Below are 26,933 nucleotides of genomic sequence, written 5' to 3'. Positions count from 1 at the left end.
AGGGTTAATCGCACGGCGGCGAGAAAAAGAAATTGATTGGTTTGATGTGTTTTGAGTAATGGCGAGAACTTGGATGAGCGAGATATACATCTCGAATCCTAGTCTCAGGAGTGTGTGGTATACACCACGTTCCATTTCCATCTTATTTGCAAAAAATGTTTAATAAGAATTAAGTGTTTTGAATTTGATTGAGAAATGGTTTGAAGAAACCACATTGACAATTTTAGATAACGGCGAGAGCTAGGATTAGCGAGATATACATCTCGAATCCTAGTCTCAGGAGTGCGCGGTATACACCACGTTCCATTTCCACCTTTATTGAAAAAATGTTAAATAAGAATTATGTATTTTGAGTTTTGTTGTGAAAATGACTTGACCCTAGATCAAGCATTGATGGACGTTTAGGAGAAATATTTGAATGAGTGTTTGAGAGAAAACAAAGTGGATAGACTTGGATGATGGCGAGAACTAGGATTGGTGAGATATACATCTCGAATCCTAGCCTCAGGAGTGCGTGGTATACACCACGTTCCACTTCCATCTTTATGAAAAGGTCTTAACTATGAATTAATATTTTTTTGAGTTTTTATCAGAAAAAATGGCTTGACGTTGAATCAAGCGTTTGGTGAAAGTTTGAAAGAAATGGAATAGAATAGGATGGAGAAATGAATTGATTTGTTTATTGAGAAAATACTCGACGTTGGATCGAGTCATATTTTTGTATTTTTTTTGGAAATGGTTGATTTTATTCTTGTGTTAGTAGCTAACTAAACAGTCAAGCAATAAAGAAATGAAAAGCAGTAAAATTATTACACATCGGGGGAGTGGGGTACATTTTGTCAAATGGGGATTCAAAGTACTGGAATAATTAAATCGGGCCCAAATAACAAATAATGCAATGTATGAGTGTAAGTGCAGCGAACTGTCTCATTGTAAGAAGGCCCAAGAGTAAGCCATGTGAAGAAAGTAAATAACTCAACAAGTTATATTTACAAAACACTTTAAAAATTAAATCGAAAACAAGGATAAAATCGGGATTTGGCACGGATGGAAATTGAGGGACACACAAAACCTAAATAATGTGCTCAAAGCCGGTTTGCGCATGTTGACAATAATTGAAATGTCATACGTGATTAATCGAAACGCGGCGAAATACTATCAATATATCGATAAAAATAATCATGGATGAACAACATGGAAATCGTTGAATCCATAAATTAAAATCGATGTTTAATATTAAAATCAACAAGTGGTTTTTTTTTAAAAAAAGGAGAAAAAATAAAAATAAAAGGTTTAAAATAATAAAAAGTGGTAATAATAATAAAAACTAATAAAAAATAGAAAATATGTTAAAAATGAAAAATGCTGCAAACCAAGAATCAAACCCAGAACCTTGGGTTTAACAAACAACATTCCTACCACTGGACTAGAACTATCCGTGTTATACAGTTTCAAACACTAATACATAATATAACAGAAGCCGCACCAAACCTTTTAAATAAAATACAAAGTTGAAAACAGTAACTATGAATAACAAAGCTCATGTTGAAACAGTAACGACGAATCCAAAGCTTAGTTTTCTTTTCATTTTGAAAATCAAAATCTTAACAGCAAGTTAACATCACAAGCAGCGGTGTTGCTAAATCAAACATGGAGTTCAAAGCATAATCGAAACATGGAAATAAAGCTCGGAAAAGAATCTAACCGGTTGCGGCGAGTTCGACCGACGAATGTGAGTAAGCGTTGCCTTCGATTCTCTCCTTTTCTTTTCTGAATGGTAGCCGCCAATCCTCTCCAAAAACTAGGGTTTTTCAGCTCTCCCCTTTAGTGAACAGTGGCTTCTCTTTTATATGTGGCTAATTTCTCTTTGCTGTATTCCTTTAGAATGGTGGAGTTGCTCGTACGGAAGTGGGAAGTTTTGTCCTCATCCCCAGTTGGTGGTCCCTCCCTCAATTCTCTTCATTTTGAAAACTCTACTGTTGGTAAGAAACAATTCACCACTGTAATTCACTTAATTGAAAAATTTGTTTTGGAGTTAACTGATTTTGTGTGGTATTGTTGTGGTTTTACTGCAGGGAATTTCCTTAAAGTTATATTGCACCATCTTTGCTTTCTCGCTGCTTGCTGCGGCGTCACTTGCTATGGTAACAAACTCTGATCGCGGGTAAAGAGGCAACGTAGCGGCTGCTCTCTACGATATCAGGAATGTTCGGAGCTTCTCCAAAGCTCGAAACCGCACTGTCAGGATCACAAAGGCACCAGAAAGTGCCAAAGACACAAGGGCGGCAGCACCAATAACAAATCCCTTTCCAATGGCAGCAGTTGTGTTTCCTGCGGCATCAAGAGCATCGGTTCTTTCACGAATTTTGTGACTCATTCCAGCCATCTCGGCAACAACTCCGGCATTGTCACTAATTGGACCGTATGCATCGATGGCTAATCCGGTTGCTATAGTATTCAACATTCCAAGTGCCGCAAACAGCAAAACCATACATGGCAGCAAAACGGAAACTTACAAAAATACTAATTGCAAATGGCAAAAAATTGGAATAATAACAGACTTGCATCCCAAGGCAAGACCAAAGATAACATTGGTAGCAGCACCAGTCCTGCAGGAATCAGCAACATCTTGCACAGGGCTGTATGCATCGCCGGTATAGTATTCAGTGACAAATCCAATGATAAGCCTTTGTGCAAAGACTAACAGAAACACACAAGAATAGCTGCCAGTTCTTTACAACTTTCTGCTCTCCAAAATCGAAGATGGCGAAGGTAGATGGGAGTACTAACCAATTAACAATTGCAATTCTAACAGTCATCAGTGTTGTTGAAACGGCAATGCTATTTTTCAATGTTGGCTCAAATTCCTTCACAAGTTTGATCTCAAAAAAAGTCAGTTGCAAATAAGGTGGTTAGCAAGCAAGCAAGGATTTCTCTTGTTTAAGTGTGTCTTGAACAATTTGTCTGCTAACATCATCTCCAATGCTAAGTCCAAGACCTTCTTTTGCAGCCAATGAGAGTTCCGTATTAGGCTTAATTGTTTGGGATCCCAGATTACTGCAAAACAGATGTCTTATTCAAGGAATCATCTTGTCTGGCAAAGGAAAACCTGGACTGATTCTTCTAGATATCCGATAGGCAATACCAAGCAGTGCCCCTCCATGCAAGCCAAAGACTGGTTCATTGCGTGCACCAACAGACCTCATTACTATATTTGATGTTCCATCATCCAACACAATTCGCACTTGAACAGAAGTTGAGGAAACAGCAGCAGCTGTAGCATCTTCTTTTGCTCTTTTGATGAACTACCCTTGGGAACTATAAGAATTCGGGGAGGTGATGATGATTCCAATATAGCAAATCTGTCACAACAAGCATCCCAAGCGAGAAGCCTTGCAAGGAAGAACCGAGTATGAATCATGAGCAACGGGTGTGCTAATGTGCTTCTTCCTCTGCTTGACAGTCAATGGTTCAAAAGAATCTCCCTGAGGTCTTCCTGTTTCTTCTCCAGATCCAGAATCTGGGCTTCAAGTGCTTTCAATTTTTGGGCATGGATATCGTCTGATTTGTGTGTTTGTCCATTAGAGCCGGCGGCAAGATTTTCAACTTCGGCCAAAAGGCGATCCCTATCTTGCTGGACAGTTCTCTTCTCATCCTCAAGTTCCACGATCTTCCTTCCAAAGTGCTGCTTGAGTGTTTCAGCATCCGATGATCCAAAAAGCTTCATCTCAGATTCTTTCTGCTCCAAGCATTTGTTCAATTCGTGTAATTCTCGGTCCATTATATTTTGAAGAAGTGTATGCTCCCATTCTTTAGCTACTTCTTCAATTTCTCTTGAAGCCCCCGTTGTTTCACTCATCGGATAATCAGGATTTGTGATAGGTAGGCCTCTTTTAAGCCCATCCGTCTTTACATTGCACATGCTACCATCATAAGCATCATTTTCACTGTGCCACAACAGAGCATCTGCTACGATATTCATGAAGTTCACGGAAAAGATCTTCATTAGCTGCTTCAAGCCAAGAAATTCTTTCTTTAAGGACCTGAACCTCCTCGGAAGAGCTACCAGAACGGGTACAAAGTTCTGCTTGCAAATGCTCGAGTTGTTGCCGCATTTTAAGCATCTCATTGGACATTGGATCTCTATTGACAACAGGCTTATTTTGGATATTGAACTGATTTTATGTGGTGTTGTTGTGGATCATGGATTAAGAATGTTGATGAAGCTGCGGCGATTCAGAGGAACTGTGTTTCACCTCAAGTTTCACAATAGTCACATATACAGATGGATCGCATTTTGAAGCTCAACCTCGTCGGTTTTGTCTGCACGGATGCTTAATACAATGTTTTTCTGCATACAAAGTTGAACTGTGGCGCTTTGTTCTTGAATCCAGCTACCTTTAGCACATCACCAATTCTATAACGGTATAGTCCGGCATAAGTAGTAACAATAAGTTCATACTCTGGACCAAGTTTGGCATCAACAAGTTTAACGAGCTCTTTCTGTTCTTCACACAGGTAGCTTTGGATAAAATTCTCAAGACCTTTATGATGTCCTTTCACAGAGTCCATGTGCGAAATGCGAGATACTTTGGAAGATTCTTCTTCAGGTTCTTCCATTCTTGCTGCACCTTTTTCGCCCAATCTTTCTTAACCTGAGATAATGGCAGCCCTTTTCCTTCGTTGAAAAAGTGGTGATCTGAGCAAATATGGATCACGTCGAACTGTTTCAACTGATCTGAACAGTTTCTGTTCAAAGAAACTGCAACATTGCTCGTCTCATGAACCCTATAAACTTCACAATACGGAGTCGAGTCTTCAGCATACGGCAACGAACTCGCAGTATGTGAGTTAGTGTCAGAGCTACAAGTTTCCGAATCTTTCTTGCCAACAAAATCGGGCGCATTTCCCTCTCCAAATGTTGGAACTGTGGAAACAGCTCCACAAAATGATGTCAAGCCAAGTTTTTTGAAATACGCCAGCTTTAATGCTGGAGAAAAGTTCAAAGGCGGCTTGAGGAATGGAAAAGGAACTACTCTCCCGGATGCTTATCACATTTATCTTTATCACCATTACAATCTAACAAGCCCTTTCCCTTTTGGTCAGAAAATAGACTTCCATGACCAATAATCTCTTGAGTCGAGTCGACAACATTTGTTTCATAAGAGACAAGAGTTGCAGTTGAACCTTCGTGTTTATCAATCCGAAAAATTTCATAAGGTGCAACCTTAGTTGTTAAACCAGTAGCCCATTTCACCTCGACATGGCCATCTTTGAATCCAAAAACATTGCCGATATGGGACAGGTGACAGTTATCTTTAGGCTTACTCTGGTAGTTGATTTGATTCAGTTTTATGAGAGGAACTTCCACATTCAAGTCACTCATTGAATTTGCATTATTTTTCTCAGCTCGATAACCACCAACGTGCTTTTGAGCGGTCTTGAACACAATATCACCAAAACAACAGGAAAAATCCGGGTGTTCTACAAGTTCGTACGCACTCACAGTTTCCAATGTTGGCTCTCCTGCCAAATCATTTGGCTTGGATGTCGCAACTGTTCTCCATTGCACGTTTACGGTATGCTCTTTTGCATCGACCGATAGAACAACACCCCATCTTTGATTGCTAGCCTTATCATCATCGTCATCAGAAGTACCTTTTTCCATCACAAACTGATGAGGCCAAAAACTCATGAGTGTTTATGACATTCACGGGGATTAAGTTCTGTGGATCAGACCCCAAAGTAACTTCGCCGTTTTGCCAAATAATATCGACTTTGGTCTTTATCTTACCAATAATAAACAATTCTTCCATGCTAGAGTTAAGGTTTCTTCTTCTATATTCTCTAGCCGTACTATGCTTATTAGGAAGATAAGCATCAGGCGAATCTCGAATCATCTTTTCGATTTGTTCCTTTTGGTCTTCAACAGGAAGCATGCACCAGTCACCGAGTTGCCAGTTTGCGTGCGAAAAACACGACAGCATGGTCAAGTTTTTTTGAATCTTGCCAACACGCAGGAGAATTCACATTCAAATTGGAACCCAGAAGAATTGACATAGCCCAATTAACATACACCAAACTTGCTTCCATAGAACAAACAGTTCCTTCATCATGGTTGTCTCTCCAGTTGTCACATAGCCATCTGGGGCTTGTAATTAATAACTTCCGAATGCTTTAACTCATCCGTAATATCAACATGGTCCACAGGTTTTCCTCTTAGTATGATTTTGAAGTTCGGAAATTTTCTAAGATACAAAAGTGAAACATATGCCCGTAAAGAATAACGGATGCGGTAAGAAATATGTGACTGAAGCTGAACAACTTTTTTTGTTCAACTTCGGCCCACTTGCATGCTTGGCCTCATCTCTCAGCATGATATCCTCAGCATAATCATCAAAACTCAATTCATATATTTCTTCATCATTCAACCACAAGTTATATATTACGATCTTGGTTCCATGTGATTCTATATCCTCAAACTGAAGCATGAGCTCGTCCTTGGATGTAAAAGGAGACTAATCAAGAATTGTTTTCAAGTTTGATGACTAATCGTCCAGTGAGCCGTAAACAATTGGCTCAGGCCAATGGCCAGATATGACAAAATCTATCATTGGAATGACTACATCATCTTTCCCAGTTTTCCTCAAAAGGTATAGGATAGTAGACCCACACTTTGTGTTGCCCGACCCAAATGTGTAGCGCGGCTAAAAACAATAGCATCAGCACCTAGTCTCATAGTACTAGTTTTGAATCCATTTCCATACTGTCCAATTATTGTCTTCGACTTCTTTGGAGAATAACCCAAGCTCATGCACTTCCGTAGTGAGTTGGGATCCATTTTACCGCCATCATCTAGAAAGCCTAGCATTGGTGAATTATTCTTCTTGTTCTTAAGCTTGCCAACCTTTTGAGATTCTTCTGTTCCCACCAATTCAATAAATTCATCTGCTTCTTTCCATGTCCCAACTTCAATACTTTGATCTGAATCTTGAGATGGCCTGGATTCCTTCATGACTTGTGACCTAGTATACTGAAGCAGGAAGTTGTTTGTTTCTTTTTTTCTACGGAAAATATTGTTCCAAGTTGCTTGTAGATACATCAGTGAATGTATCAACTTCCACATCCATTGTAACAATTCCAAACATGTATATGTGATGAGATGTTTTTTTTTACTATAAGTTATTCATATGCCATGTACATGGATGATTATGATTGAATGAACGAACGAAGTAATCGAACTATGAATGAGTATGTGGAAATTCTTGAATATGAATGAAAAAATTTCCAATGTAATGAAGAAATATGGATGAAAATTTTAAATATGAAATGTAGAATCTTGAATGTGAAATGGAGAATATAAATGTGAATGAAGAAATATGTATGAAATTTCTTTGAATTATGAATGAATGAAAAATCTCTCGATATGAAGTGAAGAGTTTTAAACGTGAAATGGTCATGAGAAGAAATGCCAATGACTGATTGATGGGAAAAAAATAAAAAAAAATTCAGGGCCAAAATCGGGGTATGACAGTTGCCCCTATTTAAACATCCTCCACCAGAGGAAAATGAAACAAACTTTTTCATCGGATCGCAGTGGGGGATGGTTAAATACCACGGAGACCCAGATTTTGAACCTGAAAAAAAAATGAAAATGCTATGATATGATATGCATGGATGCATGATCCTTTATTTTTTTTGAATTTATATGTTAGGGACACGGAGATGCTACTAGACAGACCAGTCTGTGGGGAATGCTGATGGTCCACAGACAGACAAATGGTAAAAACCAACTCGCTGGGGAAAACAATTCTGTTGGAGAGTCAGACACACACTGGAGAGTACTCAAAGTGAAATTCGATGAACGACACTTAGAATACAAGAGATTTCGGCAGTAAGTTCACACATGACTTACTAAACCCGAAAAACTTTCTACAACAGGTTCATACATGACCTGATAACATTGGAACAAAAGGTTCAGCAACAGGTTCATACATGACCTGACAATACTTGAAAAGATTCTTCAAAAATAGGTTCAAACATGACCTAGTAATTCAGGAATAAAAGCTCAACAGCAGGTTCATACATGACCTGACAATGCTGGGGAATACCAAGAACGGTTCTGACAGCAAGTTCAAACATGACTTGTCAACAAACAGAAAAATTCAAAAAGAGTGTATCCACAAGTTCATACATGACCTGACAACACTGAAATAATCATAGAGAAAGATTCTTCAAAACAGGTTCATACATGACCTGGTAATACTGGAATAAAAACTCAACAACAGGTTCATACATGACCTGACAATGTTGGGGAGTATCAAGAATTTCTGACAGTAGGTTCAGACATGACCTAACAAACTCAGAAAAATTCAAAAGAGTGTGTCAACAAGTTCATACATGACCTGACAACACTGAAATAAACATAGATAAAGATACTTCAAAATAGGTTCATACATGACCTGGTAATACTGGAATGAAAGCTCAACAGCAATGGGTTCATACATGACCTGACAATGCTGGAGAATATCTAGAATTTCTGACAATAGGTTCAGACATGACCTAACAAACTCAGAAAAAATCAAAAAGAGTATATCAATAGGTTCATACATGACCTGATGACAAACTTGAATACTTCGAGAAAATTTCCAGAACAAGTTCATACATGACTTGCCGACACTGAAATAAAAGGTTCAGCCACAGGTTCATACATGACCTAGGAAAACTGGAATGAAGGCTCAACAGCAACTGGTTCATACATGACCTAACAATGCTGGAACATTTTGAGAAAATTTCCACAACAAGTTCATACATGACTTGACAACATTGGAAAGATTCTTCAAAAACAGGTTCAGACATGACCTGGGAATATTGGAATAAAAGCTCAACAGCAACAGGTTCATACATGACCTAACAATGCTGGAACATCCAAAGAATTTTCAACAACAGGTTCATACATGACCTGTCAACACTTGATTATTCAAAGAATTTTTAACAGGCCGGTTCATACATGACCTGACGACACTTGGAAAAAATCGAAGGGAGTTTTACCAATAGGTTCATACATGACCTGAGAACATTGGAAAACATACAAAGCAAGTTCCATCAATAGGTTCATACATGACCTGACATCACTTGGGAAAAAACAAAGGGAGTTTTACCAATAGGTTCATACATGACCTGAGAATATTGGAAAACATACAAAGGAACATCATTGGAGCTTTCTAACACGAAGAACCTCCAAGCTTCTGGAAATTTTTCAAGATGATAAGTCATACATGACTTTCACGGAACCATCAGGAAAGACAGGGTAATTAAACTTTCTGTACATGCCAACAACAATTGGACTTTGAAAATGACTGCGAAAACCGGGTGTTGGTTTAAGGGCACCAAAGACAAACCAGAATTAGAGGTCAAGGGATATAGGATCAACAACAAGACCTAGGTCAATGCAAAATGAGCACGAAGTACATTTCGGCTATGCATGATTTGGATTTTGCTTATATGCATGATGTATGAATGATCATGAAATGCAAATGCTGAGAATATACAGACTGGAAATTAGGGAAAGCTTTATGGAGGTACTGAATCCTCAACACCAATAACTCAACCAAAGGAGTGTGTAAATGCATCAAAGGAGGATCTATCAAGCTGAACAGTTACAACTGGCCCAATAATCCTTCCAGAGAATGATAAATTTGTGCTCTCTGGAGATAGATGTTGATCATCCAGGGGGAGTCTTGCAACTTGAGACTTGCGGGAAAGACGAAAGATTTCCTTTTAATATTTCCACATGTCAAAGCAAAATTGTGTTTCTCAATATGTTGAAAAATTCTTTTTGAGTTCAAAATTTCATTATTAACAAATAAATGACATTTTGCATAACAAAGAAAATCAGAGAAAAACAGCAAATGATAGAATTTGATAGGCAAACTTGTATTTATTCAAGAATGGTAGCACGCAAATGGCGCAGCTCCATGGAATGTTACAAATTTGAAAATGACAATAGGGAAAGGTTTACATTGAATCACAATGACTACTACTATCCCTAATAACAATGACTCCATGAGACCTCGCTTCTGAAGGGAGTAACTAGATTGATCTTTCATTTTTAGCTCTTCTGTGTTGATCAGTGACGAACCGATGCAGTCTATGCCTTTTGTCCCTAATTTTTGCCTGGATCGCCCTTTCGGGTTTTCAATCCACCGGGACGCTCCTTTTTGCCTAAGTCGCCCTTTCAGGTTTTCAACTTAGCGAGCTACCATATTTTTTTTTATCCCTAACTTTTGCCTGGACTGCCCTTTCGGGTTTTCAGTCCACCGGGATTTGTTAGGCATAATATCTTTTGACTGCATCAGAGTTCACAGGGTGAATGAGCTCTTCGCCATCCATAGTTGTGAGAAATAGAGCACCTCCAGAGTAGGCTCTCTTTACAACGTATGGGCCTTCATAGTTGGGAGTCCACTTCCCACGTGAATCTTTGTGTACTAGCAAGATCTTCTTGAGCACGAGATCTCCTTCCTTGAACTCTCGAGGACGAACCTTCTTGTCAAATGCCTTCTTGATTCGTTGCTGGTACAATTGTCCATGGCACAGAGCGGTCATACGCTTCTCATCAATGAGGTTAAGTTGATCATAATTGTTCTGGATCCATTCAGCTTCGTCTAGCTTGGCCTCCATCAAAATTCTCATTGAAGGTATCTCTACTTCGACTGGGAGAACTGCGTCCATCCCATACACTAAGGAGAATGGGGTTGCCCCTGTTGAAGTGTGGACTGAGGTCCGGTATCCATGCAAAGCAAAGGGTAACATCTCATGCCAATCCTTATAAGTTTTCACCATCTTTTGCAGGATCTTCTTGATATTTTTGTTGGTAGCTTCAACAGCACCGTTCATCTTTGGACGATATGGAGAAGAATTATGGTGGTCAATCTTGAAACTCTCACATAATTCTGTCATTGTCTTGTTGTTCAAGTTTGAACCGTTATCTGTGATGATCTTGCTAGGGATTTCGTAGCGGTAGATAATCTCCTTCTTGATAAAGCGAGCCACCACATGTCTCGTCACATTGGTGTAGGAAGCAGCCTCTACCCATTTAGTAAAGTAATCAATGGCAACCAGGATGAAGCTGTGACCATTGGAAGCTTTAGGTTCTATAGCACCAATCATGTCGATGCCCCACATTGAGAAAGGCCAAGGCGACGTCAAAACATTCAGTAGTGTTGGCGGTACATGCACCTTATCAGCATAAATTTGGCATTTATGACATTTTCTTGCATAGCTGAAACAATCGGACTCCATGGTCAACCAGTAATAGCCAGCTCTAAAAATCTTCTTGGCCATGGCATGTCCATTAACATGGGTTCCAAAAGATCCTTCATGAATCTCCTTGGTCAGCATGTCTGCTTCGTGTCTATCCACGCATCTGAGCAGAACCATGTCATGGTTTCTCTTGTAAAGCACATCATTGCTCAAAAAGAATTTGGACGATAACCTCCTCAGAGTTTTCTTATCCAATAATGTAGCATCTTCTGGATACTCTTGACTTAAAAGATATCGCTTGATGTCATGAAACCATGGTTTACCATCAGTTTCTTCTTCAATCAATTGACAGTAGGCAGGCTCATCTCTTCGCTCGATTCGAATAAGTGGAACTTCATTATGGAATCTGACTTGGTACATTGATGCTAATGTTGCCAAAGCGTCAGCCACTTGATTTTCTACTCTTGGGATATGATGCAAAGTGATATCGTCGAAGTATTCTATCATCTTCACAACATGAGCGCGATATGGGATCAGCTTCGCATCGCGAGTTTCCCATTCTCCTTTGACTTGATAGATCACTAAGGATGAATCTCCATACACCTCAAGGATCTTGATTCGGAGATCAATTGCGGCTTCAAGACCAAGGATACAAGCTTCATATTCAGCGACATTATTCATACAATCAAAGCACAACCTTGCTGTGAAAGGGGTAAAGCCACCATTTGGATTCATCAAAACAGCTCACACACCATGACCATTGTAATTGGAGGAACCATCGAACGCGAGCTTCCATCGAGATCCTGGTTCTGGTCCTTCATCTGGGCCTGGGGTCTCACAATCTTTTATCACCATGATATCCTCATCGGGGAAATCAAACTTCAATGGCTGATAGTCTTCAACTGGTTGGTGAGCAAGATACTCTACTAAAACACTTCCCTTGACTGCCTTCTAGGTTACGTACTGGATATCGTATTCTGACAAAAGCATCTGCCAACGGGCGAGTCTTCCAGTCAACGCAGGTTTCTCAAAGATATACTTTATTGGATCCATCTTCGAGATCAACAAAGTTATATGGCAAATCATGTACTGTCTCAAACGACGAGCGGCCCATGCTAGCGTGCAACAAGTCTTATCCAAAAGCGAATATTGACTTTCACAATCGGTAAACTTTTTACTCAGATAGTAAATAGCATGTTCTTTCCGACCAGTTTCGTCATGTTGCCCCAGCACGCATCCCATTGACCCTTCAAGCACAGTCATATACATGATTAATGGCTTTCCTGGGACAGGTGGAATTAAAATAGGAGGCTCTTGTAAGTACTGATGAATCTTCTCAAAAGCACTTTGACAATCAGAATTCCATTCAACAGCTTGATCTTTTCGAAGCAATTTGAAGATAGGCTCACACGTGGCCGTCATGTGTGAGATAAACCTTGAGATGTAATTCAAACATCCAAGGAAGCCTCTGACCTCTCGCTCGGTGCGTGGAGCAGGCATTTCCTGTATAGCTCGGACCTTGTCAGGGTCTACCTCAATTCCTCGTTGACTAACGATGAAGCCAAGCAACTTTCCCAAACGGACACCAAATGTGCATTTTGTAGGGTTTAATCGTAATCTAAACTTTCTGAGGCGTTCAAACAGCTTCTTCAGATGGCTCATATGATTTCTTCTTCATTATGAGATTTAGCGATCATGTCGTCAACATAGACCTCTATCTCCTTGTGCATCATATCATGGAAGAGAGTGACCATAGCTCTTTGGTAAGTTGCCCCAGCGTTTTTGAGACCGAAAGGCATTACCTTATAGCAAAAAGTGCCCCAAGGGGTAATAAAAATGGTCTTCTCCATGTCATCTGGAGCCATCTTGATTTGATTGTATCCAGAAAAACCATCCATAAAGGAGAATACATCAAAACTTGCAGTATTGTCTACCAAAGTATCAATGTGTGGTAGAGGGAAATCGTCCTTTGGACTAGCTCTGTTCAGATCCCTATAGTCAACGCACATCCTCACCTTGCCATCCTTTTTAGGAACAGGTACAATGTTAGCTATCCATTGTGGGTACTTTGCCACTGCGAGAAAACCAGCGTCAAATTGTCGTTTGACTTCTTCACGAATCTTCAGAGCCATATCTGGTCTCGTTCTTCGGAGTTTCTGTTTTACTGGCGGGCAATCTGGCTGAAGTGGCAGCTTGTGCTCAACGATATCGGTGTCTAGACCTGGCATATCCTGGTATGACCATGCAAATACATCCACATATTCTTGTAGCAGCTTGACCAATCTCTCTCTGATGCTTACTTCAAGCGTGGTGCCGATTTTGACTTCTTTCTTCTCTTCCTCTGTGCCAAGGTTGACTGTTTCCACCGGTTCTTCATGTGGCTGAAGGGCTTTGGACTCGTGCTCGAGCAGCCTTGCCAGTTCGTCGGGGATGTAACCATCTTCTTCACCCTCCTCTTCCTCTTGGTAGATAGGGGAGTCAAAGTTATGAGAGGTAGTAAAGTCATTGGATTCAACGGGGTTATCGTTTATTCTGCATGTTTGAATGATTGATTTCTTTTAGATAAGTAAAAATAAAAGATGCATAAATGAAGAGTTTTTTTTGTTTTTGAAAAGATTGCCATTTTCTTAAGAGAAAGCAAAATAAATGAATAAGAAGAATTTAACAAAATGCCTTTCATTCATTGATAATGATTATTTGAAAATGAAAAGGGGCCCTACAACATGATCCATTAGCCTTGGGCAGAGCTAAGGATTTGAAAAAAACAACAATTATTACTTTGAAAAAGGAAAAATTTCGGGGATCTCAACCGCCTTCCAGTTGTTCAAAGCTGTCTCACACCGGTAAACCAAACATGGCTCATCTTCATTTTCGGTGCTATCTTCAATTGCATTTACTTGATCTCCATGGATGAATCTTGTGCTGAGGAATACTTCCTGGATGCTTCGGGTGTTGTCCTTTGCATGGACTCGGGCTCCTTTCGCAACGGAAGGCACATATCCCAGACCAAAGCGATCATGCTTCTCACGAATATTAATAAGTTGACCCCAACCTTCAGGGTTTCCTCCTTCGATACTAGACTTTGCGCTTTTCAGAGACGCGAAAGATGAACAAGCCTTCCCAACGGGGTCCTTCATTTTCACAAAAGTGGCATTGGCTATTTCAAGAGCTTGGAAAGAAGTTTCCAAAGCGTCCTCGTCAGCCTCAATGTATCTGAAGGATGAAAGGTGACTGACCACAAAGTCCTCTTCTCCAGAAATGATGATTAATTGATTGTCCACTACAAACTTCATCTTTTGGTGTAAAGTGGAGGTGACTGCCCCTGCAGCATGAATCCACGGACGTCCCAGCAAGCAGCTATATGCTGGATTAATATCCATGACTTGGAAATTAATCGGGAATACATGAGGGCCAATCAATATGGGCAATTCCACCTCTCCAATCACGGTTCTTCTGGAACCATTAAAAGCTTTCACTACCAAGGCACTAGGCTTCATAGCTGGTCCTTGATAAGATAAGTTGGCGAGTGTTCTCTTTGGCATAACATTCAGAGAAGATCCGGTATCAACCAACACTCTTGCCAAAGCATCATCTTTGCATTTCACCGAGATATGGAGAGCACGGTTGTGATTTTGCCCATCCTCAGGTAATTCTTCTCCACTGAAGCTCAAAGTATTACAAGCTGTGATGTTTGCCACTACTCCATCAAATTGGTCAACTGTTATGCTCTGTGTTACATGAGCTTGAGCAAGCACCTTCAACAAAGCCTCCCTATGGGCTTGGGAGTTCAATAGCAGAGATAAAATAGAGATTTTAGATGGCGTTTGATGCAGCTGATCCACAACCTTGTAGTCACTTCTTTTGATTAACTTCAAGAATTCAACAGCATCTTCGGATTGGACCACTTCAGGTTCTTTAGTGGGAGCTACAACTATTGATTCCTTGCTTGGCCCTTGAGGAGTCACATTGAATTCAGGCGTATAGATTCGACCACTACGGGTCATTCTGCTCATTCCTGCAATATTTGTGACGTCTTCACTTACAGCTTCTGTCACCTCAGCGTCTGAACTTCCTTCAACAACCTTCTCCACAACAGTAATCTCATATTTCCAAGGCACAGGCTTAGTGCTCTCATACGGAAAAGGTGAGGGCATACATATTTCAACAGGCGACGGATGACTATTCTCAGGCGCCACCCTTTTGCTATAGTAAGGGATTTCCACTGGTTCGGGTAAATTGAAACAAGGTTCAATTACCAACACGTCTTCGTTCTTCAAAGCACTGGATATTTGAAGCACTCCTTCATCCATCAAGTTTTGGATATTGTCTCGTACCACCTGACATCCCTTTGGGTATGAGGCACACTCTTCACAGTTGTCATGATCAATATTAACCAGGCCAGCTTCCACCAATCGGGCATGGAATGCTGCCAAAGGAGTCTTTACATCCTCCACCTTCTCAACCGTAACACCAACAGAAGCGTCTTCAATGGCGTTGACTTCAGGATTTCCATGGGGAGGAAGGGGATTGTTCTTAACATTCGGTCCCATGTCCTTAAAAGACAAAATCTTGCTCTCAATCAGTTCACGAAACCTATGCTTCAGAGCATAACAACCCTCTAAATCATGCCCGGGGGCACCTTCATGAAAAGGACAGTGTGCATTAGGGTTGTACCATGGAGGAAGATGGTCAGGTGGAGGTCCCATAGGTATGGGAACCACCAACCCCTTTTGCAATAGGGAGGGATACAACTCAGTGTATGACATTGGGATTGGATTGAAGGTCGCCCTCTCCCCTTGCCTTCTATTCTGGTTTTGAGCATTTTGCCTTGGCGCTTGAGCTCTCGGTTGTTGATAAACAGGAGCTGCTGGTGCTTGTTGATAAGTTGGAGGAGCCGCGGCACGTGGTTGAACTGGAGTTGGTCGATAAACTGGAGGCGCTTGATAAGCCTGAGCAGGTTATTGATTGAACGCAGGCGTTACAGCAGCTACGTATGGTTGCGGAGCAAACTGGATGGGATACATGGGTTGCTGATAGGGAATTGGTTGTTGAACATACTGCTGAGGTGGATATTGTTGTGGTCTCCTTCTTGGAGGAGCTCTTCCTTGACCATCAGTCACAGCATTTATTTCCCCTTCCTTCTTTTTGGGAAACCCTCCAGAGAACTTCTTTTGGTTGGCATTTGAAGTTCCAGCTACAGCCGCCAGTTTTCCATTCCTTATACCGTATTCCACGCGAGCTCCTATAGCAACAAGCACGGAGAATCCCAAGGAAGCACTTCCAACCATCTTCTCGTAGAACTGGGGTTGGACAGTGTCGATAAACAATTCAACCAATTCCTTCTCAGCAAGAGGTGGTTCAACCTGAGAAGCCAACTCCCTCCATCTTTGAGCGTATTCTTTAAAGGACTCCTTGTCATGCTGGAACATGCTCTGCAACTGTCTTCTGTCAGGCGCCATATCCATGTTATACTTGTAGTGTTTTATGAACGCGTCTGACAGGTCTTGGAAACACCTGACCCTGTTCTGATCCAGACTTAGATACCACTTGGAAGGAGCCCCACTCAGGTTGTCTTGAAAACAGTGGATCATTAGCTTGTCGTCCTCCACGTGTGCAGCCATTTTGCGGTAATACATAATGAGATGGCTTTTTGGACAAGTATGCCCCTTGTATTTGTCGAAGTCCGGAGTTTTGAATTTTGCTGGAATCACCAACCCGGATACAAGACACATTTCTTTGGCAGCAGATCCAAAGACGTGGTCTCCTTCTAGATCTCGGAACTTCTTCTCAAGGAGCTGCATGTTCTCCTTTACCTCCCTGAAGTCCTCAAACCTTACTTCATCACCAGCAACAGTTGAGTCAACAGTTTGATACATGTGGTTTTGATCTTCATAATGAGGAACATGCCTAGCATAAGCAGTTGGCGGAACCACAGTATGGATGACCGGACGTGCGTCAGTGTAAACCGGTAATGGCACGGCTTGTTGGACAGATTGCCCCATTTTGTGCACCACCTTCGCTCGGGGGACAAAGTCATAAGGTAGCACATATGGAGGAAGGGTTGAGGGTAACGTCCTCTGAGGCGGGACTTCCACTGCTGGGCCCGTGGTTTCTGAAATTACAGTCGCTTGCGGAATCTCAAACCTGAAGATTAAAGCTTGCAGCATCTCTCGCATCTGGGACATGCCTCCCTTGATTTCGTCTAGGTCTGCTTTAACTCGGGCGCTCTCTTGTTCTTGTTCAGCCATTCTCTGTCTTGCTCTGGCGCGAGTATTGTACCGGTGTTGAAAATTCAGCGTGAAACTGGAGGAAGAAAGGGCGGAGTGAGACTTTTTTTTTGAAAATGTATGAATGCATGTATGGATGCATTTTGTTTGCAAAACTCTTGGTTCAAACTAAAAGTTTTGCTTTTTATGCATATGCAATGAATGGATGGATGCAATGTTTTTTTTGGGTACAGGTTCAAAGGTCCGAGGTAGGGATAAATTTGATTGCTTTTCCAAAACGGGGTTCTCACCGGGTATGATCTAGGGCTTTGTTACAAAGGATCCCCAGAGTCATTGATTCACAAGAATGTTTGACGCTTACGGGAAATACTTTCCGGTCGTCAACTCCATCAAGGGAATCTATTCTGGGTGAGGTTCTCGTACCGACCCTTACGAAGTATTCACTTCGGGAGTCCGTACTACGCAACCATCGACTGGGTTCTAGACAGGGTACTCAGAGTCATGGATTCAAAAGACTGTTTGACGCTTACGGAAAATACTTTCCGGTCGTCAACTCCATCTAGGGAATCTATTCTGAGCGAGGTTCTCGTATCGATCCTTACGAAGTATCCACTTTGGGAATCCATACTACGCAACCATCATTTCTAGTTGGCCAAAGGTTTAATGTTCTAAAAGGTCCTTAGAGTCACGGACCCCTTTGAAACATCGACGCTTACGAGGTATACACCTCGGGCGACAATATTTGCAAAAGAATCTACTCTAAGTGAGGTTCTCGTACTGACCCTTACGAAGTATTCACCTCGGGAGTCCGTACTACTCAACCATCGTCCTATCTTATGTTTTTTCACTTTAGACTCGGGTGTAGAGTCTTTCCGACATGGTTTGCAATCAAATACCCAAACACCAACAATCACAATAGAACCAATATACAACAAATATAACAATATAACAATAAAGATAATAAAACAATAAAGAAAAGCCACACAACTAAACAAATAAAGGCATACAAACGTCCTAACTAGGCTTGACTCGCTTAGGGGTTGGGAGTACTTCCCAGCAGAGTCGCCATCTGTCGCACCTCAAAAAAATGGGGATACGACTACAAAGCGAAGCGCGATCGCACGCTCGCAATGGTGGACTGAACAGAGTCGCCACCGAACTTTATTTATTCCTAAAAAGGAAAGGGGAAATATCGATAAAACCCAAGAAAGAAACGACAATGATTATTAGTCGTCGCAACCAAATCAGGGTTCGGGAGTCGATTACGCAAGGGGAAGGTATTAGCACCCCTCACGTCCGTTGTACTCAACGGGAACCATTAGGTTAGTTGTGTGCGTTAATGTTAGTTTGAAATGTTAGGCTTTTCAATTTATTAGGTAGGAAAGAAAGAATAAAAGAGAGAAGAAATGTTTTTGGATTTTTTAACGAAGGACTAAACCTAAGTTTTTTATTAGTGGGCCTGACAAGATTTACAAATCCTGCTCCTACGTATCTCAACAGAGAAATCAAGGCTTACGTAGTTCTGGGTAGAAAAATGTTTGTTTGTTAGTCGATTTTAGCGAAAGCTACTTTGTGTCAAATCGACGAAAACATTGTTGAACTACCCAAAACAGGTGGAAAAACATTGCCTTGCATTGTTTTGAAACAAAGTACCTTTCGTTTGAGAAAAGATTTGAAGGGTTAATCGCACGGCGGCGAGAAAAAGAAATTGATTGGTTTTATGTGTTTTGAGTAATGGCGAGAACTTAGATGAGCGAGATATACATCTCGAATCCTAGTCTCAGGAGTGCGTGGTATACACCACGTTCCATTTCCATCTTATTTGCAAAAAATGTTTAATAAGAATTAAGTGTTTTGAATTTGATTGATAAAGGGTTTGAAGAAACCGCATTGACAATTTTAGATGATGGCGAGAGCTAGGATTAGCGAGATATACATCTCGAATCCTAGTCTCAGGAGTGCGCGGTATACACCACGTTCCATTTCCACCTTTATTAAAAAAATGTTAAATAAGAATTATGTATTTTGAGTTTTGTTGTGAAAATGACTTGACCCTAGATCAAGCATTGATGAACGTTTAGGAGAAATATTTGAATGAGTGTTTGAGAGAAAACAAAGTGGATAGACTTGGATGATGGCGAGAACTAGGATTGACGAGATATACATCTCGAATCCTAGCCTCAGGAGTGCATGGTATACACCACGTTCCACTTCCATCTTTATGAAAAGGTCTTAACTATGAATTAATATTTTTTTGAGTTTTTATCAAAAAAAATGGCTTGACGTTGAATCAAGCGTTTGGTGAAAGTTTGAAAGAAATGGAATAGAATAGGATGGAGAAATGAATTGATTTGTTTATTGAGAAAATACTCGACGTTGGATCGAGTCATATTTTTGTATAATTTTGGAAATGGTTGATTTTATTCTTGTGTTAGTAGCTAACTAAATAGTCAAGCAATAAAGAAATGAAAAGCAGTAAAATTATTACACATCGGGGGAGTGGGGTACATTTTGTCAAATGGGGATTCAAAGTACTGGAATAATTAAATCGGGCCCAAATAACGAATAATGCAATGTATGAGTGTAAGTGCAGCGAACTGTCTCATTGTAAGAAGGCCCAAGAGTAAGCCATGTGAAGAAAGTAAATAACTCAACAAGTTATATTTACAAAACACTTTAAAAATTAAATCGAAAACAAGGATAAAATTGGGATTTGGCACGGATGGAAATTGAGGGACACACAAAACCTAAATAATGTGCTCAAAGCCGGTTTGCGCATGTTGACAATAATTGAAATGTCATACGCGATTAATCGAAACGCGGCGAAATACTATCAATATATCGATAAAAATAATCATGGATGAACAACATGAAAATCGTTGAATCCATAAATTAAAATCGATGTTTAATATTAAAATCAACAAGTGTTTTTTTTTTAAAAAAGGAGAAAAAATAAAAATAAAAGGTTTAAAATAATAAAAAGTGGTAATAATAATAAAAACTAATAAAAAATAGAAAATATGTTATAAATGAAAAATGCTGCAAACCAAGAATCGAACCCAGAACCTTAGGTTTAACAAACAACATTCCTACCACTGGACTAGAACTATCCGTGTTATATAGTTTCAAACACTAATACATAATATAACAGAAGCCGCACCAAACCTTTTAAATAAAATACAAAGTTGAAAACAGTAACTATGAATAACAAAGCTCATGTTGAAACAGTAACGACGAATCCAAAGCTCACTTTTCTTTTCATTTTGAAAATCAAAATCTTAACAGCAAGTTAACACCACAAGCAGCGGTGTTGCTAAATCAAACATGGAGTTCAAAGCATAATCGAAACATGGAAATAAAGCTCGGAAAAGAATCTAACCGGTTGCGGCGAGTTTGACCGACGAATGTGAGTAAGCGTTGCCTTCGATTCTCTCCTTTTCTTTTCTGAATGGTAGCCGCCAATCCTCTCCAAAAACTAGGGTTTTCAGCTCTCCCCTTTAGTGAACAGTGGCTTCTCTTTTATATGTGGCTAATTTCTCTCTGCTGTATTCCTTTAGAGTGGTGGAGCTGCTCGTACGGAAGTGGGAAGTTTTGTCCTCATCCCCAGTTGGTGGTCCCTCCCTCAATTCTCTTCATTTTGAAAACTCTACTGTTGGTAAGAAACAATTCACCACTGTAACTCACTTAATTGAAAAATTTGTTTTGGAGTTAACTGATTTTGTGTGGTATTGTTGTGGTTTTACTGCAGGGAATTTCCTTAAAGTTATATTGCACCATCTTTGCTTTCTCGCTGCTTGCTGCGGCGTCACTTGCTATGGTAACAAACTCTGATCGCGGGTAAAGAGGCAACATAGCGGCTGCTCTCTACGATATCAGGAATGTTCAGAGCTTCTCCAAAGCTCGAAACCGCACTGTCAGGATCACAAAGGCACCAGAAAGAGCCAAAGACACAAGGGCGGCAACACCAATAACAAATCCGTTTCCAATGGCAGCAGTTGTGTTTCCTGCAGCATCAAGAGCATCGGTTCTTTCACGAATTTTGTGACTCATTCCAGCCATCTCGGTAACAACTCCGACATTGTCACTGATTGGACCGTATGCATCGATGGCTAATCCGGTTGCTATAGCATTCAACATTCCAAGTGCCGCAAACAGCAAAACCATACATGGCAGCAAAACGGAAACTTACAAAAATACTAATTGCAAATGGCAAAAAATTGGAATAATAACAGACTTGCATCCCAAGGCAAGACCAAAGATAACATTGGTAGCAGCACCAGTCCTGCAGGAATCAGCAACATCTTGCACAGGGCTGTATGCATCGCCGGTATAGTATTCAGTGACAAATCCAATGATAAGCCTTTGTGCAAAGACCAACAGAAACACACAAGAATAGCTGCCAGTTCTTTACAACTTTCTGCTCTCCAATATCGAAGATGGCGAAGGTAGATGGGAGTACTAACCAATTAACAATTGCAATTCTAACAGTCATCAGTGCTGTTGAAACGACAATGCTATTTTTTAATGTTGGCTCAAATTCCTTCACAAGTTTGATCTCAAAAAAAGTCAGTTGCAAATAAGGTGGTTAGCAAGCAAGCAAGGATTTCTCTTGTTTAAGTGTGTCTTGAACAATTTGTCTGCTAACATCATCTCCAATTCTAAGTCCAAGACCTTCTTTTGCAGCCAATGAGAGTTCCGTATTAGGCTTAATTGTTTGGGATCCCAGAGTACTACAAAATAGATGTCTTATTCAAGGAATCATCTTGTCTGGCAAAGGAAAACCTGGACTGATTCTTCTAAATATCCGATAGGCAATACCAAGCAGTGCCCCTCCATGCAAGCCAAAGACTGGTTCATTGCGTGCACCAACAGACCTCATTACTATGTTTGATGTTCCATCATCCAACACAATTCGCACTTGAACAGAAGTTGAGGAAACAGCAGCAGCTGTAGCAGCTTATTTTGCTCTTTTGATGAACTACCCTTGGGAACTATAAGAATTCGGGGAGGTGATGATGATTCCAATATAGCAAATCTGTCACAACAAGCATCCCAAGCGAGAAGCCTTGCAAGGAAGAACCGAGTATGAATCATGAGCAACGGGTGTGCTAATGTGCTTCTTCCTCTGCTTGATAGTCAATGGTTCAAAAGAATCTCCCTGAGGTCTTCCTGTTTCTTCTCCAGATCCAGAATCTGGGCTTCAAGTGCTTTCAATTTTTGGGCATGGATATCGTCTGATTTGTGTGTTTTTCCATTAGAGCCGGCGACAAGATTTTCAACCTCGGCCAAAAGGCGATCCCTATCTTGCTGGACAGTTCTCTTCCCATCCTCAAGTTCCACGATCTTCCTTCCAAAGTGCTGCTTGAGTGTTTCAGCATCCGATGATCCAAAAAGCTTCATGTCAGACTCTTTCTGCTCCAAGCATTTGTTCAATTCGTGTAATTCTCGGTCCATTATATTTTGAAGAAGTGTATGCTCCCATTCTTTAGCTACTTCTTCAATTTCTCTTGAAGCCCCCGTTGTTTCACTCACCGGATAATCAGGATTTGTGATAGGTAGGCCTCTTTTAAGCCCATCCGTCTTTACATTGCACATGCTACCATCATAAGCATCCTTTTCACTGTGCCACAACAGAGCATCTGCTACGATATTCATGAAGTTCACGGCAAAGATCTTCATTAGCTGCTTCAAGCCAAGAAATTCTTTCTTTAAGGACCTGAACCTCCTCGGAAGAGCTACCAGAACGGGTACAAAGTTCTGCTTGCAAATGCTCGAGTTGTTGTCGCATTTTAAGCATCTCATTGGACATTGGATCTCTATTGACAACATGCTTATTTTGGATATTGAACTGATTTTATGTGGTGTTGTTGTGGATCATGGATTAAGAATGTTGATGAAGCTGCGGCGATTCAGAGGAACTCTGTTTCACCTCAAGTCTCACAATAGTCACATATACAGATGGATCGCATTTTGAAGCTCAACCTCGTCGGTTTTGTCTGCACGGATGCTTAATACAATGTTTTTCTACATACAAAGTTGAACTGTGGCGCTTTGTTCTTGAATCCAGCTACCTTTAGCACATCACCAATTCTATAACGGTATAGTTCGGCATAAGTAGTAACAATAAGTTCATACTCTTGACCGAGTTTGGCATCAACAAGTTTAACGAGCTCTTTCTGTTCTTCATACAGGTAGCTTTGGATAAAATTCTTAAGACCTTTATGATGTCCTTTCACAGAGTCCATTGCGAAATGCGAGATACTTTGGAAGATTCTTCTTCAGGTTCCTCCATTCTTGCTGCACCTTTTTCGCCCAATCTTTCTTAACCTGAGATAATGGCAACCCTTTTCCTTCTTTGAAAAAGTGGTGATCTGAGCAAATATGGATCACGTCGAACTGTTTCAATTGATCTGAACAGTTTTTGTTCAAAGAAACTGCAACATTGCTCGTCTCATGAACCCTATAAACTTCACAATACGGAGTCGAGTCTTCAGCATACTGCAACGAACTCGCAGTATGTGAGTTAGTGTCAGAGCTACAAGTTTCCGAATCTTTCTTGCCAACAAAATCGGGCGCATTTCCCTCTCCAAATGTTGGAACTATGGAAACAGCTCCATAAAATGATGTCAAGCCAAGTTTTTTGAAATACGCCAGCTTTAATGCTGGAGATAAGTTCAAAGGCGGCTTGAGGAATGGAAAAGGAACTACTCTCTCCTGGATGCTTATCACATTTATCTTTATCACCATTACAATCTAACAAGCCCTTTCCCTTTTGGTCAGAAAATAGACTTCCATGATCAATAATCTCTTGAGTCGAGTCGACAACATTTGTTTCATAAGAGACAGGAGTTGCAGTTGAACCTTCGTGCTTATCAATCCGAAAAATTTCATAAGGTGCAACCTTAGTTGTTAAACCAGTAGCCCATTTCACCTCGACATGGCCATCTTTGAATCCAAAAACATTGCCGATATGGGACAGGTGACAGTTATCTTTAGGCTTACTCTGGTAGTTGATTTGATTCAGTTTTATGAGAGGAACTTCCACATTCAAGTCACTCATTGAATTTGCATTATTTTTCTCAGCTCGATAACCACCAACGTGCTTTTGAGCGGTCTTGAACACAATATCACCAAAACAACAGGAAAAATCCGGGTGTTCTACAAGTTCGTACGCACTCACAGTTTCCAATGTTGGCTCTCCTGCCAAATCATTTGGCTTGGATGTCGCAACTGTTCTCCATTGCACGTTTACGGTATGCTCTTTTGCATCGACCGATAGAACAACACCCCATCTTTGATTGCTAGCCTTATCATCATCGTCATCAGAAGTACCTTTTTCCATCACAAACTGATGAGGCCAAAAACTCATGAGTGTTTATGACATTCACGGGGATTAAGTTCTATGGATCAGACCCCAAAGTAACTTCGCCTTTTTGCCAAATAATATCGACTTTGGTCTTCATCTTACCAATAATAAACAATTCTTCCATGCTAGAGTTAAGGTTTCTTCTTCTATATTCTCTAGCCGTACTATGCTTATTAGGAAGATAAGCATCAGGCGAATCTCGAATCATCTTTTCGATTTGTTCCTTTTGGTCTTCAACAGGAAGCATGCACCAGTCACCGAGTTGCCAGTTTGCGTGCGAAAAACACGACAGCATGGTCAAGTTTTTTTGAATCTTGCCAGCACACAGGAGAATTCACATTCAAATTGGAACCCAGAAGAATTGACATAGCCCAATTAACATACACCAAACTTGCTTCCACAGAACAAACAGTTCCTTCATCATGGTTGTCTCTCCAGTTGTCACATAGCCATCTGGGGCTTGTAATTAATAACTTCCGAATGCTTTAACTCATCCGTAATATCAACATGGTCCACAGGTTTTCCTCTTAGTATGATTTTGAAGTTCGAAAATTTTCTAAGATACAAAAGTGAAACATATGCCCGTAAAGAATAACGGATGCGGTAAGAAATATGTGACTGAAGCTGAACAACTTTTTTTGTTCAACTTCGGCCCATTTGCATGCTTGGCCTCATCTCTCAGCATGATATCCTCAGCATCATCATCAAAACTCAATTCATATATTCCTTCATCATTCAACCACAAGTTATATATTACGATCTTGCGTCCATGTGATTCTATATCCTCAAACTGAAGCATGAGCTCGTCCTTGGATGTGAAAGGAGACCAATCAAGAATTGTTTTCAAGTTTGATGACTAATCGTCCAGTGAGCCGTAAACAATTGGCTCAGGCCAATGGCCAGATATGACAAAATCTATCATTGGAATGACTACATCATCTTTCCCAGTTTTCCTCAAAAGGTATAGGATAGTAGACCCACACTTTGTGTTGCCCGGCCCAAATGTGTAGCGCGGCTAAAAACAATAGCATCAGCACCTAGTCTCATAGTACTAGTTTTGAATCCATTTCCATACTGTCCAATTATTGTCTTCGACTTCTTTGAAGAATAACCCAAGCTCATGCACTTCCGTAGTGAGTTGGGATCCATTTTACCGCCATCATCTAGAAAGCCTAGCATTGGTGAATTATTCTTCTTGTTCTTAAGCTTGCCAACCTTTTGAGATTCTTCTGTTCCCACCAATTCAATAAATTCATCTGCTTCTTTCCATGTCCCAACTTCAATACTTTGATCTGAATCTTGAGATGGCCTGGATTCCTTCATGACTTGTGACCTAGTATACTGAAGCAGGAAGTTGTTTGTTTCTTTTTTTCTACGGAAAATATTGTTCCAAGTTGCTTGTAGATACATCAGTGAATGTATCAACTTCCACATCCATTGTAACAATTCCAAACATGTATATGTGATGAGATGTTTTTTTTTTACTATAAGTTATTCATATGCCATGTACATGGATGATTATGATTGAATGAACGAACGAAGTAATCGAACTATGAATGAGTATGTGGAAATTCTTGAATATGAATGAAAAAATTTCCAATGTAATGAAGAAATATGGATGAAAATTTTAAATATGAAATGTAGAATCTTGAATGTGAAATGGAGAATATAAATGTGAATGAAGAAATATGTATGAAATTTCTTTGAATTATGAATGAATGAAAAATCTCTCGATATGAAGTGAAGAGTTTTAAACGTGAAATGGTCATGAGGAGAAATGCCAATGACTGATTGATGGGAAAAAAATAAAATAAAATTCAGGGCCAAAATCGGGGTATGACAGCTTTGAGTGATAAAGTACAACTCACAAATCAGACCAATTCAATCATCTATGGATGAATTGAATGGCTTACAAGTCACATGACTACACAAGACACAAACCCTTACTCTCTCTCAATATTTCGCTCTGTATTGTTTGTGTATCAAATCAGGTTTTCCATGTCCTATTTATAGAAGCATTCAGCTGGGCTTGGACATCTTGAAAACCCTAAAACTATTTTCCAATTAAATCTTCTCAT

General features: G+C 40.3%; 1 protein-coding gene and 5 pseudogenes across 1 annotated transcript; all 6 read right to left on the bottom strand.

The window, feature by feature from the left end:
* Positions 1 to 2,191: 2,191 nt before the first annotated feature.
* Positions 2,192 to 3,206, bottom strand: LOC127130193 (pyrophosphate-energized vacuolar membrane proton pump 1-like; annotated as a pseudogene).
* Positions 3,207 to 4,559: 1,353 nt separating this feature from the next.
* LOC127130192 (probable ubiquitin-conjugating enzyme E2 24) lies at positions 4,560 to 7,015 on the bottom strand (annotated as a pseudogene).
* Positions 7,016 to 8,394: 1,379 nt separating this feature from the next.
* LOC127130191 (uncharacterized) lies at positions 8,395 to 17,510 on the bottom strand. Its single transcript, XM_051059251.1, has 5 exons — positions 16,254 to 17,510; positions 14,844 to 16,211; positions 13,278 to 13,493; positions 8,511 to 8,562; positions 8,395 to 8,414 (listed from the first exon to the last, which is right to left on the bottom strand). The coding sequence occupies exons 1-5, from the start codon at positions 17,508 to 17,510 to the stop codon at positions 8,395 to 8,397; spliced, it is 2,913 nt and encodes a 970-aa protein (XP_050915208.1).
* A 3,861-nt stretch (positions 17,511 to 21,371) lies between these two features.
* Positions 21,372 to 22,368, bottom strand: LOC127130190 (pyrophosphate-energized vacuolar membrane proton pump 1-like; annotated as a pseudogene).
* A 1,340-nt stretch (positions 22,369 to 23,708) lies between these two features.
* On the bottom strand, positions 23,709 to 25,304 carry LOC127130188 (probable ubiquitin-conjugating enzyme E2 24; annotated as a pseudogene).
* Positions 25,305 to 25,314: 10 nt separating this feature from the next.
* On the bottom strand, positions 25,315 to 26,178 carry LOC127130187 (protein MICRORCHIDIA 2-like; annotated as a pseudogene).
* Between the last annotated feature and the right edge of the window lie 755 nt (positions 26,179 to 26,933).

This window comes from Lathyrus oleraceus, chromosome 3 (assembly GCF_024323335.1).
Source record: "Lathyrus oleraceus cultivar Zhongwan6 chromosome 3, CAAS_Psat_ZW6_1.0, whole genome shotgun sequence".
Classification (NCBI taxonomy): domain Eukaryota; kingdom Viridiplantae; phylum Streptophyta; class Magnoliopsida; order Fabales; family Fabaceae; genus Lathyrus; species Lathyrus oleraceus.
The sequence above is the reverse complement of the archived record's forward strand: the minus strand, read 5'-3'. Positions and strand labels throughout refer to the sequence as shown.

Bases quoted from the DNA above. Each gene is read 5' to 3' on its own strand.
- LOC127130191 (XM_051059251.1), bottom strand. From the start codon at position 17,510: ATGGCTGAACAAGAACAAGAGAGCGCCCGAGTTAAAGCAGACCTAGAC. The intron at 16,212-16,253 runs GTAGCTGCTGTA...TAACCTGCTCAG, and splicing joins AGTTTGCTCCGCAACCATAC to GCTTATCAAGCGCCTCCAGT. The intron at 8,563-13,277 runs GTGAGGATGTGC...TGAGTTTGTTAG, and splicing joins TTCCTAAAAAGGATGGCAAG to GTCATGTCTGAACCTATTGT.